This window comes from Geotrypetes seraphini, chromosome 7 (assembly GCF_902459505.1).
Source record: "Geotrypetes seraphini chromosome 7, aGeoSer1.1, whole genome shotgun sequence".
NCBI classification, from domain to species: Eukaryota; Metazoa; Chordata; class Amphibia; order Gymnophiona; family Dermophiidae; genus Geotrypetes; species Geotrypetes seraphini.
In genome coordinates this window covers 60,101,102-60,117,173 of record NC_047090.1, presented here as the reverse complement: position 1 = coordinate 60,117,173, position 16,072 = coordinate 60,101,102, and the positions used below count along the sequence as shown (strand labels likewise).

The 16,072-nt window shown below is 40.3% G+C and overlaps 1 protein-coding gene across 8 annotated transcripts in view; it reads left to right on the top strand.

Moving 5' to 3' along the window:
- PRR5 (proline rich 5) overlaps positions 1-16,072 on the top strand; it is a 269,323-nt gene that overhangs the window by 202,487 nt on the left and 50,764 nt on the right. For all 8 annotated transcript variants that reach the window (XM_033951451.1, XM_033951445.1, XM_033951447.1 and 5 more), the window contains 2 exons: positions 3,128-3,176; positions 4,286-4,343. In XM_033951451.1, coding sequence (XP_033807342.1) covers positions 3,128-3,176; positions 4,286-4,343 — 107 coding nt within the window. The remainder of the gene's footprint in view (positions 1-3,127; positions 3,177-4,285; positions 4,344-16,072) is intronic.

Sequence of the window (16,072 nt, the reverse complement as noted above, 5' to 3'; positions counted from 1 at the left end):
GCAGTTTTTAACAGTGAGAGAAATATGATCATGGTAGAGCAGTTTGTCGTCGATTACTACTCCCAGGATTTTGACTGTGGGGACTAGATTTAGTGGAGTATTATTGAAGGTAAATGAGTTTATCAGAGTTATGTCTTTTCTCCAAGTAAATAGCATAGATTTAGTCTTTTTTATGTTAAGAGCCAATTTGTTTGTATTAAGCCAGTTTTGTATTGTTTCCAGTTTATGATTAATGGATATAATTTTGTTATTGTTTTCTGGATCCAAGGGGTGTATAAGTTGTATGTCGTCAGCACCCAAGTTCCGCTCTTCTGTCATGCACATAAATTCTGTACCCCCTAAACTGTACCGTTCCCTCGGGTTTTTGCAGCCCTTGCATTTCTTAGCATTACATTTTAGCTGCCAAATTTCAGACCATTCTTCAAGCTTCACTAGGTCTTTCTTCATGTTATTCATACCATCCTGAGTGTCAACTCTATTGCAGATTTTGGTATCATCCGCAAAGAGGCAAATCTTATCTGACAACCCTTCAGCAATAGTGTTTATAAAAATGTTAAAAAGAACAGACCCAAGAACAGAACCTTGAGGCACACCACTGGTAACATCCCTTTCCTCAGAGTGATCTCCATTGATCACTACCCTCTGTCACCTTCCTCTCAACCAGTTCTTGACCCAGCCCATCACTTTGGGACCCATCTCGAGGGCACTCAGTTTATTAGACGTCTGTGTGGAACACAGTCAAAGACTTTGCTAAAATCGAAATACACCACATCTAGCGCACTCCCTCTATCCAGTTCTCTGGTCACCCAGTCAAAGAAATTGATCAGATTTGTCTGACAAGACCTACCTCTACTGAATCCATTCCTATAAATGACAAGAATAGTGGCATGTATACCCATATGTGCACGCAAATGTGCGTTAATGCCAAAAATCTGCCTAAACCCTCTTCTGAAAATGCAAGAATATCTTGCATAGTGCATACTTGACACCATCAGAATTTGAATGGAGTGTGGGCAGGACTCAGAAAGAATATTCTAAGTTACATGCATATTTCTAACCATATAACAGCTCTATGCCTGGCGTGCTTGTGCTAAGTGCATATACACTTATAGACCCAGTCATGTTAATATTATATAAAGAAAAGTAGCCATCTACTTTCCTTTGAAGATTATGCTCCAGTCAGGCATGCCCTAGGCACCTATATAGAGATACACTTCCCAGTGCAGAGACAGTGTGTAAAGATATTCAAAAGTGCTATCAGGATTGTATTTGTGAATATTGTCTAAATCAGTGTTCTTCAACCACCGGTCCATGGACCAGTGCCGGTCCACAGAAATTTCCTGTCGGTCCACAGGGCCAGCACGTGCATTAGGCCCAAAACAGTGTTCTTCAATCGCCGGTCCACGGTGCGATCGATGCGGCGTTATCTTCGAGCCAGCTCCCTCTTCCTAACTGATTCAGAGCAGAAAGCCACGGGCAGTGGCTCCCAAGGGCATCGTGCGCCTGAACCAGAAGCCTTCTCTCTGACGTTGCAGCGTCAGAGGGAAGGCTTCCAGATGAGGCAAGGGACGTGCAAGGTGCAATTAGTATTATGGGGGCGGGGTCTGGGGTGGACATTGGGTAGAGATGGGCGGGGTCTGGCTCACAACTTAGCCCAGTGTTCTTCAACCGCTGGTCCACGGACCGATGCCGGTCCACAGAATAATTATTTTATTTCTGCCAGTCCATAGGTGTAAAAAGGTTGAAAAACACTGGTCTAGATAGCAGGTGCTGTTATCTGGATAAATGCTTTTGAATATTGATACAGTTTAGGGCATATGTGTATATTCAGGTAATAATAATAATATAATAATAATTTTATTTTTTTATACCGCCATAATCAAAAGTTCTAGGCGGTTTACACTAAAAAGGGCTGGACAATCAGCAAAATACAATAATACAGTAAAAAATGCCAATATTTGTAAAATAGAATTTCAATATTAAAACTCACTAAGTAATGAACTTATCAAACAAAGTGGTCTTAATTAATTTCCGAAAACCACAATAGGATAACATAGATTGATGCCTACCAGCTTAAAATGCTAGGGTCCTATCTACACCAATTAATTTTTGGATAAGCAAATAAGTAGAAGTTTCTAGTTTCTCTTGATGGTCTATGCAACACAAAATGAGGAAAAAGGTAAGCTGGAGACAATCCCGATATCAGCTTAAAGCAGATACAGGAAAATTTGAATAATACTCTTTCCTCCAAAGGCAGCCAATGAAGTAAACGATAATATGGACTAATATGGTCATTCTTTTTTAAACCAAAAATCAATCGAACAGCTATATTCTGAATTATCCTTAATTTCCTTAGAATTTTTTTTGGGCGCTCCTAAATAGATGATGTTACAATAGTCTAAAATAGATAAAACTATCAAAGGATCAAAATATTTTTATGGTTCTTAATTCCCACAATGTAAAAAAGCATTTTTGTACCACTAAGTTCGTGTGTTCTGCTAGTGTTAAATGTCGGTCTAGTGTGACTCCCAGAATTTTGATAGATTTAGTAGTAGTCATGACCATTAAGATGAAGCAATGAGTTTATTATTTTATCATTGGAACTAGCCAAGAAAAGTTTGGTCTTTTCCGTATTGAGTTTCAGTTTGAAATTAATTGTCCACTGTTATATCTGAGTCTTAATAGAAGATATCTGGTTTAAAATTTCAGTGGTAAAATTATTTAGAGGGATTAAAATAGAAATGTCATCCGCGTATATATAAAATTTTACATTTAAACTCTAATGAATGTCCTAAAGGGGAAATGTAGATGTATTGTTGTGTAGCTGACAATAAATAGAACTTCAAAAGAAAGTAAGCTAAATGTTGAATGCAATGCATTTTGCCACACTGCAGGCAAATTTTTAAATATCCTAGTCTCTTCGGAGAAGGTGCAAGTCCCCTTAATTGTTCTTAACAGAAAAAGGAGGAATAATATGATAGATCCTGATTTTCTTCTAGCCAAACTAATTTTGCACTAACCTGACTAATCATTCAGAACTCACTGTCAGTCAGAGCTACTAAAGCCATTTTCCATGTATATTTGTAACTACTGGATGCAATGCTTTTTTTTTTTTTTTCCTGTACAGGCAATTATTGAAGACTGAGCTGGGATCATTTTTTACTGAATACTTACAGGTATGTTTGCTTTTCAGTTTCCCTCCAATTAGTTACCTGCACTAGAATATTCAGTGATAAAAAGATAAGAATACAAGAATTACCAAATTGGGCAGACCAAAAGCCTATCAAACCCAGCATCTTGTTTCCTAAAGTGGTTATTTTAGATTAAGCAGGATACCAAAGAATCTGTCCTTTCCTTATTACTGCCATCTAACAATAAGCAGCAGCTTTCCCAGATCTTCCCAATATATATTAGTTTATTGACCTTTGCTCCAACAACTTATCTAACCCCTTTATAAACTCACTGATACTAACTGTTTTCCGTTCAACTTCCAGCAGTGAATTCCACAACTTAATGCTGGGTCTTATATCTTTACTGTCACCATGAACTCAAATTTATATTATACATGAAGTGGAGGAGTAACTTTATTTATTTATTTCAATCACTTATTAACCATCTAACACCTAGGGGTTTGCAATAAAAACATCCATAGTCACATAAAATAGTACATATACAATCATAAGAACATAAGAATTGCCATACTGAGTCAGACCAAAGATCCATCAAGCCCAGTATCCTGTTTCCAACAGTGGCCAACCCTGGTGGTCCCGATTTTTTTCAGGAAAAGTTCCGTTGCATCCCCCACACCTCCCCCAACAGCAGTGCGAACACTATGCATTAAAGTGGGAGGGTTCCTCCCCAACACTCCCTGTCGGACCTCTTTAAAAATAAAGTTTTTCGGCGGCACGCTTCTTTCTTACGCTGAATTGTCAGCGCGCTGGTGTCTGGCGCGCGATTATCCCGTCACCGTTGGAACCTAAGAACAGTACCGGGCAGAGTTTTGGATTCTTGCCCAGAAATAGCTAAGAAAAAGAAGAAAAAATAAAAAAAACAACAAATTTTTAGATTGAATCAGGTTGGGCAGACTAGATGGGCCATTCGGGTCTTTATCTGCCATCATCTACTATGTTACTATGCTAGAGATTAAATGCTGAGGAGAGATCAGAGGATAGAGCGTTTATTTTAGCTAATATTGGCATAAGAATGTAAAACCTCTCTCTATAACATGAGGTCTCATAGTGATAATGAACAATTAAACAAATACAATTTTTATTTTTGTTTTCAGAATCAACTTCTCACCAAAGGCATGGTGATTCTAAGGGATAAGATTCGATTTTATGAAGGTAACTCGAGATCTGTTTGTAGATGTAGAATATTTGTCCTGACTAGTGAAAAGGATTCAGGTCCCAATTCCTGCCCCATACTTTCTCTGTCTCTGTCATATGTAAGTCAGGTACCTGGGGACACATCTTAAAGACCAGAAACCATCTTTCAAATATGTCCGTCTTTTATTATGAGTTTCACATATTTATACGAATCAGGTTTGCCAGCATGTGTCAGCATGTGACGTAAGGTCACATGAAACTTTAAACACATCAGCATTTTTCCTATCTAGAGATTGAAGTCCAAAAGGTAAGAAAAAGCCTTGACCAGCAGAGCTTCTTAACTAAAGCTGTCTGTAAATACGGCTTAACAAAACAATTGAATTCACTTCACATTATCTCTGTTTAAACATTACCTGTCCTTGTATTCTCTTCAAGGAAGGGAAAGATAAACAGGGCCTACCTTTGCATCTTTAAACAACATATGCCTAAGGACACTTACTAAAGTTCTGATACGTGTCCCTTCAAATCCCCTCTTATGTCATGTAAATGACGTCACAAATACACAGCATGAGCTGGAAGGGAGTGATACTCTAGGTATGTCTCTCAAGGAGGGGTCTTTTAGGAGCTGTAGTACGAATAACACAGTACATGAGCAGTCAAGACAAGAGTGCAAATAATAAGAGATTATGCATTCAACTAAAGTGCTGATCCCAAAAATTAGATAAATAAGAGTTACATTTGAACTCAGCAAAGAGGTCTGCTAATTTCTGAATGTCCATAGTAGGACCTATATTGTCAGAAAGAAAAGTACAACAGCATAAAATACTGAGGAGAATTTTTCAGAATTCTCAGCTAGAATCATATCTAGGGCCATATGATTTGGAGAACCATCTGAGAAGTGGAGCCTAATTGATCAGTAATACCTTGCAAGGCGTCCCTAGAATAGTTCACAAAGCGTTGCTGATTATAATAATTTTAACTAATCTGATCAACATTCTTATTAATAGTAATAAAGGGAATAAGGAACTCAAACCCAGCCTTAACCTGAGCTCGGGCCTTAAATTCATCTGGGACCCCTCTTGGGACCCCTATAGCATCTATGTATACATGTGATCAGATTTATATCAAGACAAATAAAAGGAAAAACCATGTGAATAGGAAGGATGCCTTTCAGAAACAATATGCAGAAGCATAGTAACCTTAACTAAAGTGCACTGGCCTATCCACTGGCTGGGTAGCTTAACAGGGAGCCAAAAGTCTCCATAAAGCCAGTAAATATCAAATCTGATGCAGCAACAATAGGGCATACCTATGAGCCAAGACAGAACAATAACCTGGGGGTAAATTACCTACAAAACTACTCTGTGTCAGATTAGAAACATGACATATGTAATTGCCCTTATAGATGATAACGGCAATATCAAGCTTTTGCTGTCCTGGCAACAAAGGGTATTTAGAACACTGCAGTGCACAAAGAGGATAGGTAAATAACCCAAAAAGCATGGTTGGATACCAGGAGGGAGGTCCAGATGTACGGTTCCTAGATGGGGTCTAGCTTGAGCACATATGTAACAATTACTCTTATTATGTTGATCAGCAGTGAATTTCATCCATTCTAACCAAAGGTTACGTTCTGAAAACCCTACCTCAACAGCCACAATATCTTCAAAAGTGGGATTGGCAATAGCCATCATGTCAGTAAGTTTATTGAATGTAGGGGCCAGTGAGTTAGTATTTTTTGGGGCCCCCACAAAATGGCGGGAGAGGATGAGTGGAGGTAGATAGATCCCATAAGAAAACTGATAGGTCGGATAGCTAGACCCACCCTTAAACCACATGTCCATAATGTACATACCTTCATCAGTAGGTCTAGGGTTGTCAATAGTAAGAGAAAGCTTAATAATTTGTACAGGAACACTTTTCCTATAACAGTGTCCAACCTTATGAAGGGTCATACAAGTAAGCAGTGATTTACCATTTTGGTCCACTGTTTTTCAGGGTATTTTCTAGTTTATAAGCCCAGTCAGTATTAATATTCCACCCTACCACTCCCCAGAATGCACACTTATCCCCCCAACGTAAGTCAGTAACATATACATATATGTCCTTAGTTTTAGGAATCTCTGAGGACCAATGGCACAGCCTTGGGATATCAATTGATGAACAGTCCACAATGTCACAATACTCAAAGGAGAAGGTGGCAACTTGCACACTGCTGGAATTATACCAAAGGGTAGCATACTATCGGTCTTTTCTGGATTCCAATTGAAGGACAGCCTTTGCGAGGGAGTAGTCCAGCTTGACGTCGTGTTCGCAAAGAGGTGTCGGGGGTGCTGTTTACAGCAGGAGTGTTATTTACAGATGGGTATGGGCAGAAAGTGTCGTGGACCCAGAACACATCATCCCTGTAGACCCAGTTAGAAATGATCCATACAGGGAGAAAAACTAGCAGCAGCGGTGCCAGTAAGAGAATGATAAAGTTGGTAGAATGCTGCAATGAGATCATTATGTTGTTCCACTGGAGGAGGTGAAATCTGCGCAGGGAAGACTTGCTTCTGGGGTTTTAGGTTAACCCTCTACAAGCGACTTGCGTGGATCCAAACAGGAAACTCCTCAGTGAGAGCAGCGGGCCTGGGCACAGCGATCACAGTAGTGGGAAGGCCAAAGGGGAAATCCGTCTGTTTCCGATCCTTGGAAAGCTTCTGGACAATCACCAGGCTGGAAAAAATGGGTAGGAATCTGTGGAGAGAAAGGAGAAGTGCAAGACACGTTTCTTTGAACAAGCCCTAATATTTCAATTAGCTTTTGGACGTATACCTCCTGTATCAAGGGAAAATCTACCCATGGGGCGGGGAAAGGTCATCCTGTGAGAATCTCAAAGGGAGAACAGCCAGATGTCTGTGCATACAGAAAGAGATACTTGAAAAGAAATGCTTGGAAAGCATTCCAAATATCATTCAGCAGCTGTACTCCAATGTGATCCAAATAAGAGATAGAAAACAAGAGAAACCATGTTGCCTGTACTGAATGTGGCAACATGCACAATACCAATTCATTCACTTAGCATAGCCATGGCAAAAGAGAGACAATACTCACTTACTTAAGGTTCTTAATTGAACAATCCAAAAAGATATGTTTTTTCGTGCTTCATATAACTATTATGCACTTCAGAGAGACCATACTGATGTACTGAATGTATTCAGAAATGTATATTGAATGGATCATATGTAGGGAACACCACGAAATAAACGCTGTATAAAGTAAAACTTTTTCTTATAACCCCTAACTAAACCATATTCAGAATATAAAAGCTAAAAGTAAAAGAACATTGCGCAGTTAGGCTAGTAAGAAGTGGAAAAAGAGCTCTAGAAATGGCCAATATTATGTATCCTGGGGTACCCACTAAACTAAAACAAGTAGACATGACACAGACAAAACATAAAGTTTTTTAAACGTGGAGCTATTTCTCCATCTGTCAAGTGTGCAGGGCTGAATTTAACTCTGCAAATAAACACATTGATATAAAAAAACCAAAACTACAAATAATGTATATCATAACCATCTCATATTTGAAAAAAGGCATAAAGCTAATGTCTCTTTGGAGCGTCTCTATCTCTGCAGTGATAAAGAGGACCCGTGGAAAACATTAGAAATATCTGTGCCAAAATGGATCTGGGATGGCTATGTATAAATCCGGAAAAAACATTTTAAATTAGCAACATCCTAATTTCAGCTAAAACAATAGAAAGGAATTGTATTTTCCAATTTATTTTCAATTCACAACCGTGCCAGCTGTAATTATTGAGCTATATATCTCTGTATCAAGGAGCAAAAGGTCAAGAATGAAAATATCACTAGCAAGAAGTTAAAATGTCGAGCGAGCACTACGATAACCAATACCATGATATTGGGCAATGAATAAGGGAGAGCTAGCAGCTGGTATCCAGGGTTTCCCCTCTTTGCACCAAAGTCCGTCCAAAAGGGCGGCTTTGGGCACCTGCCAAACGCCAGGCATCAAATTCAGAGGGAGCTGTGAAAAAAGAGAGGAAGAGAATCCTGTTCACCCGTGAAACCCAAAAACCCATTTAAAAGAAGGGCTTGAACATCGTGAAGAGTATGAAGGGTAATGGGGTGACCTAGGATCAGAAAAGTAACCATCTCTACCACCATAGCACAAGCAGCCAGGGAACTTGAACAGGAGTGACTATAAAAAAAGGCAACAGAGCGTAATTTACCGCCATGTTCTCCCTTCATGGTGTTACAATAGTCCCAAACAAAGAGATAAAACATGTGGGCATAAGCAGGAAAACCCAAACTTGAGCTAGAAACCAAAGCACATCTTAAATGTCCAACATTTCATAAGTCCATCTGATAAGAGCAGTCATTTCAGAAACCAGGGTCTGTCTCAAAATCTGGTCATAGAAGGAACAAGCAGAGATCCATTGGCGGCAGTGACCAATCATAGCAAGAAAAGTAAGCATGTCTTTCTTGGTAACTGGGCGGGGCAGAACCAGAATAGCAGCAATGCAGAAAGTGCAGATTTTCCTCTGACCATGAGACAAGACAAAACCCAGGTATTTCACTTCAGATGTACACCAGTGCAGTTTATTTCATGACACCTTGTGACCACACACAGACAATCATTATAAAAGGTACAAACTATCAGCCTGACAGGTCTCCTGAATTATGGAACACAAAAAGTTGTACAAAATGAGAATAGGACCATGAGGGGCAGTGCATGACTTGTAGAATAGCCAAAAGGACATTCCACACTAGGTATACTGTTGCTTAAAGGTGAAGGCAGCCTCACCAAAGGGACTAAAAATAAAGCATTCTTTAGGAAAATGACAGAAAAAAATCATTGGCTGCCGGTGGAATGGTGGAAGAAACATAAGGGCAATGAGAATTACCAAAACATTAACAGCCCGAAAATCTAGGACGAAACGAGGAATGCCATGAGCTTTGACAACAAGAGCGATGGGCGTATTATAAGAAGAGATGGTGGTTTTGATAATGCCGGAGAAAAGTCAAGAGACAAGCAGTGGAATCTCACCTTACTGCTTTATAAAACCAAGAATGAGTAACTTCAAAGAAGCACTATAGGGGGTCAGTGGAAGCCCAAACAGTGAAGTCTGGGGGAAGGGACAAAAACATTCATGCACAGACCCTGATAATGAAAGCAAAGAACAGATTAGCTTTGCTCTGCACAAGAAAGAAAACCTCTAAAACGGAATTTTTTCTTTTTCTTGTTTCTTTTTTTTTTTAACTACAAGGGAAAGATCTTAGACTGATTCAAACAGCGCATTCAATTCATTCCACATAACAGCATGTCCTACCTCAGTAGTAAACATTGGTGACACAGAAAGATGGGAGCTGAAGGAAAAATGTCATACACACACACAGCCGTACAAATCTCATTTGTCTAGGAGTAAGTGCCTTTATGACTCATTACAAAACCCAATATAACAATGCAAAAATATTCGCTTATCTTACCTTATAAGCGAGGTACAGTAATAAGAGACAATAAAATCTTATACTCTATAAAAGTTTTAACCTTACAAATGACAGAGTGGGCAGGGGGGGTTCTATAAATAATTTCATTCTTTCCGAAAGAATGGCAGCTGCTTATATATATGAGGGGCGCTTACCGAAAGTACCCCAAGATTTTTCCCAAAAAAACTCCATAATAGAACCCAAAGCTTGAACTTAAAATAAGGGGTTGGGTACAGGTCACCACTACCCAGTGAGTATTAAAGAACAGAAAAAATTCAGAAATACTCACAAAATACCGGTGATATCATCTGCCCATCGCGGACAAGCCCCCAACTGAAAAGGATTCAGGTCCCAATTCCTGCCCCATACTTTCTCTGTCTCTGTCATATGTAAGTCAGGTACCTGGGGACACATCTTAAAGACCAGAAACCATCTTTCAAATATGTCCGTCTTTTATTATGAGTTTCACATATTTATACGAATCAGGTTTGCCAGCATGTGTCAGCATGTGACGTAAGGTCACATGAAACTTTAAACACATCAGCATTTTTCCTATCTAGAGATTGAAGTCCAAAAGGTAAGAAAAAGCCTTGACCAGCAGAGCTTCTTAACTAAAGCTGTCTGTAAATACGGCTTAACAAAACAATTGAATTCACTTCACATTATCTCTGTTTAAACATTACCTGTCCTTGTATTCTCTTCAAGGAAGGGAAAGATAAACAGGGCCTACCTTTGCATCTTTAAACAACATATGCCTAAGGACACTTACTAAAGTTCTGATACGTGTCCCTTCAACTAGCATTATCAAGATACTGGTTCTCCATTTGTATTCTCAAAAAGGAAATGTTTGTTTAGCATGCTAACTAAGCAACAAGGACCTATACAAGCTGGTTTGCAGAATTACACTCCTCCCTCCATATTTGCAGGAGTTAGGGGCAAAGCCGGCCTTCAAATGAGAAAAATTTGCGAATAACTTTAGGTCAGCTCTGAACCATCCCTGCCTTCCTCCCGCCTCCCGGACCTCTCCATAACTTACTTGGGGCTGGCTCTGACCCTTCCTGCCTCTCGAACCCCTTCATAGCTTACTTTTTAAAGCCTGGTGGTCTAGTGGTGAAGCGGGGCAGGAGCAATCTTCCTAGGCTCTTGCCCCGTGCAGAGGCGCAGACATAAATGGCTGCTGTGAGTTCCCATTAGTCTCATTTTAGAGATGTGTTTGGGCAGGCTTAGGACTTGGGACATTTTACATGGATAATTAAACATTTAATAAAACATCCAGGGCACCATTTAGACATTTGGGGGCTAGACCTGTTTTAAAAACAAGGATCAAAAAGGTGCCCAAACTGACAAGATGACCACTGGAGGGAATAAGGCATGATCCCCCCCCCCCACCACCACCACCACCACCACCTTACTCCTCTAGTGGTCACCAATCCCCTCCCATCACCCAAAGATTAGAAAAAATAAAACCCCAGTACATTCCAACCTATATTACAGTTTCAGATGGCCACACAGACATTACATTACATTACATTAGTGATTTTTATTCCGCTTGTACCTTGCGGTTCAAAGCGGATTACATAAGAAGAGAGCTGGACATTTCCAGGAGGGTACATGACATTGGAGAATACAGATTGAGGGTATAGACTTAATGACAGAATGAGTGTGTAGACATAATAACATTGGAAGATAAATCAGGTTACATTACTATACATATCAATTAGTCTGTTTCCATACGTTGGTAGGTAATCGGTTTCGGTAGGATGAATTAGGTTCCAGGTATTTTTATTATTATTATTATTTTTTTTTTATATATTTTTGGTCGATTGAGGGTATGGTGCCAGGGAGTGAGCAAAACCTGGTCGGTGTAAGTGAAAGAGGAGAGGGAGATTAGGTAGATTGTATATACTTTTTGAATAGCAGCATTTTGATTTCTTTACGGAATGCTTTGAAGTCAGATGTTGAGGTTAATAATCTGGTGATGGAGGGTTCGAGTTTTGCTGCATGCGTTGCTATGAGGTTATCATAAAGCTTTTTACGATGAGTGCCATTGAGTGGTGGGTATGAGAATGGTGTCAGTGTTCTTCTTATTCTGGGTGGAAGGTTACGGTTTAGGCTATCGTTTAGATAGGCAGGTGCAGTACCGTTGAATACTTTGAAGATTAGACAGTATAGTTTGAATTGAATTCTGGCTTTAATCGGTAGCCAATGTGAGTCTAGGTAGGCGTTGGTGATGTGGTCATATTTTCCGAGGGAGTAGATTAGTCTGAGAGCTGTGTTCTGAACGGTCTGTAGTTTTTTGATCATGTTTGTAGGGCATGGTAGATATAGGATATTGCAGTAGTCCACAAGACCTAGTACCAGGGATTGTACAATGATCCTGTAGTGTTCTTTGTCAAAGAATTTCCTTATTTTTCTTAAGTTGCGCATTGTGAAGAATGCTTTTTGGGTAGTTTTGTTGATTTGAGTCTGCATAGTGCAGCATCTGTCTATCAGCACTCCCAGGATTTTGAGGGAGGTTTGGATTGAGTATTTGATTGCTTTAATTTCCAGGTCTGTTATGGATGGGTTTTTGTCCGTTTCAAGCATTAAGAATTTGGTTTTGTCCGAGTTTAGTTTTAATTTGTGGTTTGTCATCCATTTTTCTACTTCGTCCAGTATTGTTTCCAGGTGTCCTGTTGAGGTGTGGTCTTGGGTTTCGAAGGGGAGGAGAATAGTTATGTCGTCTGCATAGCTGAATGATGTTACATTTAGGTTGTCTAGAGTGGTACCAAGGGAGGAGATGTAGAGATTGAATAGAATGGGTGAAAGTGGAGATCCCTGCGGGACTCCGCATGGATTTGACCATGGGTTAGATTTCGTATTGTTTATCTTAACTCTGTACGTTCTTGTTTTAAGGAATCCTTGGAACCAGTTGTAAACCACCCCTGAGATCCCTATTGCATCAAGTATCTGGAGTAGTATGGTATGATCAACTAGATCGAAGGCGGCGGAAAGATCTAGTTGGATAATTAGGATCCTGTGTCCTTTACTGAGGTATTGTCGGGCTATGTCCAGTAGTGTTGCTAGTAGTGTTTCCGTGCTGTGGTAAGATCTAAATCCTGATTGAGATGAGTGAAGTATATTGTGGTCTGCTAGGTAGTTGGTGAGGTATTGAGCCACAAGTCCTTCAATCAGCTTGACATATAATGGGATCGAAGCGATAGGTCTATAGTTGGTGGGTGTGTCTACAGGACCTTTTTGGTCTTTCAGTAAGGGTGTGATTATGATCTCTCCAAGATCTTGTGGGAATTGGCCTTCTATGAGAGTGCTTTGTATTCACTGCGTGAGGCTGGTTTTGAATTTAGGGGAGGCATTTGTGAGTAGATACGATGGGCAGTAGTTCAAGTCGCATGAGGTGTGGCTGTATTTTTTATATAGTCGGTTCAATCAGGCCATTGTAGAGTTGGGAAGGTGGTCCATGTTCTGTCTGCAGTTATGGCTTCTTTCGCTGAGCACAGCAGAGCAGAGGGGTACTCTAAGGGGTACTGCAGTGAATGTCACATAAAAAAATCCCAGGTACACTGTATGTGACTATATAACCTGCTTATATTATATGATGAGACATTTAAAACCCATCCAGAACCTACTATGCCTAAACAAAGATGACACCTGCAGGCATAGGGGCTACAGTACAGTTTAGTGTCATCTGTAAATTTAATCACCTCACTCGTCATTCCAATTTCCAGATCATTTATAAATAAGTTAAATAGCACCGGTCCCAGTACAGACCCCTGCGGCACTCCACTGTTTACTCTCCTCCATTGAGAAAAATGACCATTTAACCCTACCCTCTGTTTTCTATATGATAACCAATTCCTAATCCACCATACAATATAAGCAGGTTACAGTGAAATGCATACCTTGGGTTTCTTAATATGACGTTCACTGCAGTATTCCCTGAATGCCCCTCTGCTCTGCTTTGCTGTGTTCAGCCCTCTGTGGCCAGTTTACTAAGAATGCTGGCTGCTTGGACATCCCAATAGCTTGTTTTTGTGTGTTTTTCATTTGGACGTCTTTGTATTTTAAAATGACCAAAAATGTTAGACATACTAAGGGGCAAAACGTCTAGTTAGGTCATTTAAAAAAAAAAGATAGATAGATATCTTGCTATTTTCAAAATGGGCATTTTCTCTTCTGGACGTCTTTCCCAAAATGTCCAAACTTGGGCTCCTTTTACGAAGCCACATTAGCGGCTTTATCGCACGCACCTTTTTAGTGCGCGCTAACTCCCGCGCTAGCTGAAAAACTACCGCCTGCTCAAGAGGAGGCGGTAGCGGCTAGCGCAGCCGGCAAATTAGTGCACGCTATTATGCGCATTAAACCGCTAACGCGGCTTCGTAAAAGGAGCCCTTAGTCTTAGATGCCCTATTGAAAATGCCCCTCTAAATGTCTTGTCAAGGGCAACTAGAATATGGTAGACTGGCTGTGCTAAGAGATATGGATTAGATCTGCTGTTGATTGGTAGTGCACATATTGGGGAAAGTGGGTGTGCTAACATGAATAAGGGCAAGCTCTGGAGCCATACAGTGGGTTAAAGTGAACAAAATAATATTTATTTAAGGTGTCAGATAGGAGTCCTGTTCAATTCACAAGTGGGGAAGAAAAGTAAACATAGATATAAGGATGTCCTTTTATGGCCCACTCTTGAAGGGCCACAGCATACACCACTGTCAGCAAAGTGGCATATAATGCTGGGCTCTGGTCTGGCTCCCCAGAGTTACCAGTATAGTTGTTAGCAGTTCACACAGGCCAGCCTGAACCAGGTTAAAGATCCCAGTTTGCAAGGTTCCAAGTTGAACACGGCCTACCTGACTTATGCGGTTGCAGTTTATAGATATGTAATGGAGTCATATGCAGTCTGGCATCGCTGCTTCCCTCTGGGCCTCCCTAACCTAGCTGAGCCTGAGATTTTATACTTCCTAGATCTTATCCTCTTGGCCCTACCCTTCCCATGTCATTTCCCCTGTGGGTGGGACTAAGAATTTTAAGGTGATTCTAACGTGACACAATCCTGTGCTCCAGCTATGATTGGATGCTTTGGAAGAGGAGCTTGAATGCTGCGCTGACCTGGGACTGGTCAGCCTTGAGCTGTCAGGGGATTCAATGTCTGTAGAGAATTCCTCGACGGCCCAACACTGGTACGAATCTCAGGACTGCTCAGAATTGGCATGAAGGTATGGTAAGAAGGAGGAACTAGGATCCCGCAGCCTCCTGTCAGAGCCTTCACTGAATCGCCTGAAGACTCTGACCGCACATCAGTGCCCTTTTCACTTTTATAGAGATGGGAGTGACTATATAGGAGAAAATCTGAAAGAATTCCAAAAAGGAATGAAATAAAAATCAAAAGAAAAAAAGGGGAGATTCTTAGGGCTCCTTATACGAAGGCGTGTTAGCGGGTTTAACGTGCGTGACTTTTCATCACGTGCTAACCCCCGCGCTAGCCGGAAAACTACCGCCTGCTCAAGAGGAGGCGATAATGGTACCGCGGCCGGCGGTTTAGTGCACGCTATTACGCGCGTTAAACCGTTAACAAGCCTTCCTAAAAGGAGCCCTTAATGATCTTTAATGATGGGTGAATTACTTGAGTAGACTATTTAGTCACTATGGCAGACCTAAGATGGCATGCCACGTGATCTGCATAATTTGTTGTATTCTATAAATTAAGTGAATAATTTGGAAGCACATCCATGGCCTGCCCATGCATCGCCCACATGTATACCCCCCGGCACACTAATGTAAATTTTTATGACTAAATTAGGCACATGCAAATCCTAGAAACTCCCTTGACCCACTTATGCCCTTCCTGTGGCCACATCCCCTTTTCAGGTCTGCAAAGAAAATTTGCATGCATATCTTTTTAGATTAGGGACTATAAAGATGCATGTATAAATTCAAATTTTTGCCAGTTAGCGCCCAATTATTGGCCCTAATTGACTTGTTAAGTAATTAAATTATATGCACAAATTGGTTGCATAACCAAATTTGCATGCTCAATTTTGAGTTCTATATATATATATATATAATTAGGAGGGTAAGGCCATATTCTATATATGATGCCTAAAAAATCGGCACCTAAAAAGAAGGCACTTAACACAATTCTATAAAACACCTCCGAAGTTAAGAGAAGTTTATAGTATCATGCTTAGCTCCCAAACATACAAATTACTTTTAGGATAATGAAAACTAGGCCTAAATACCTGTACCTAAGTTGTGCA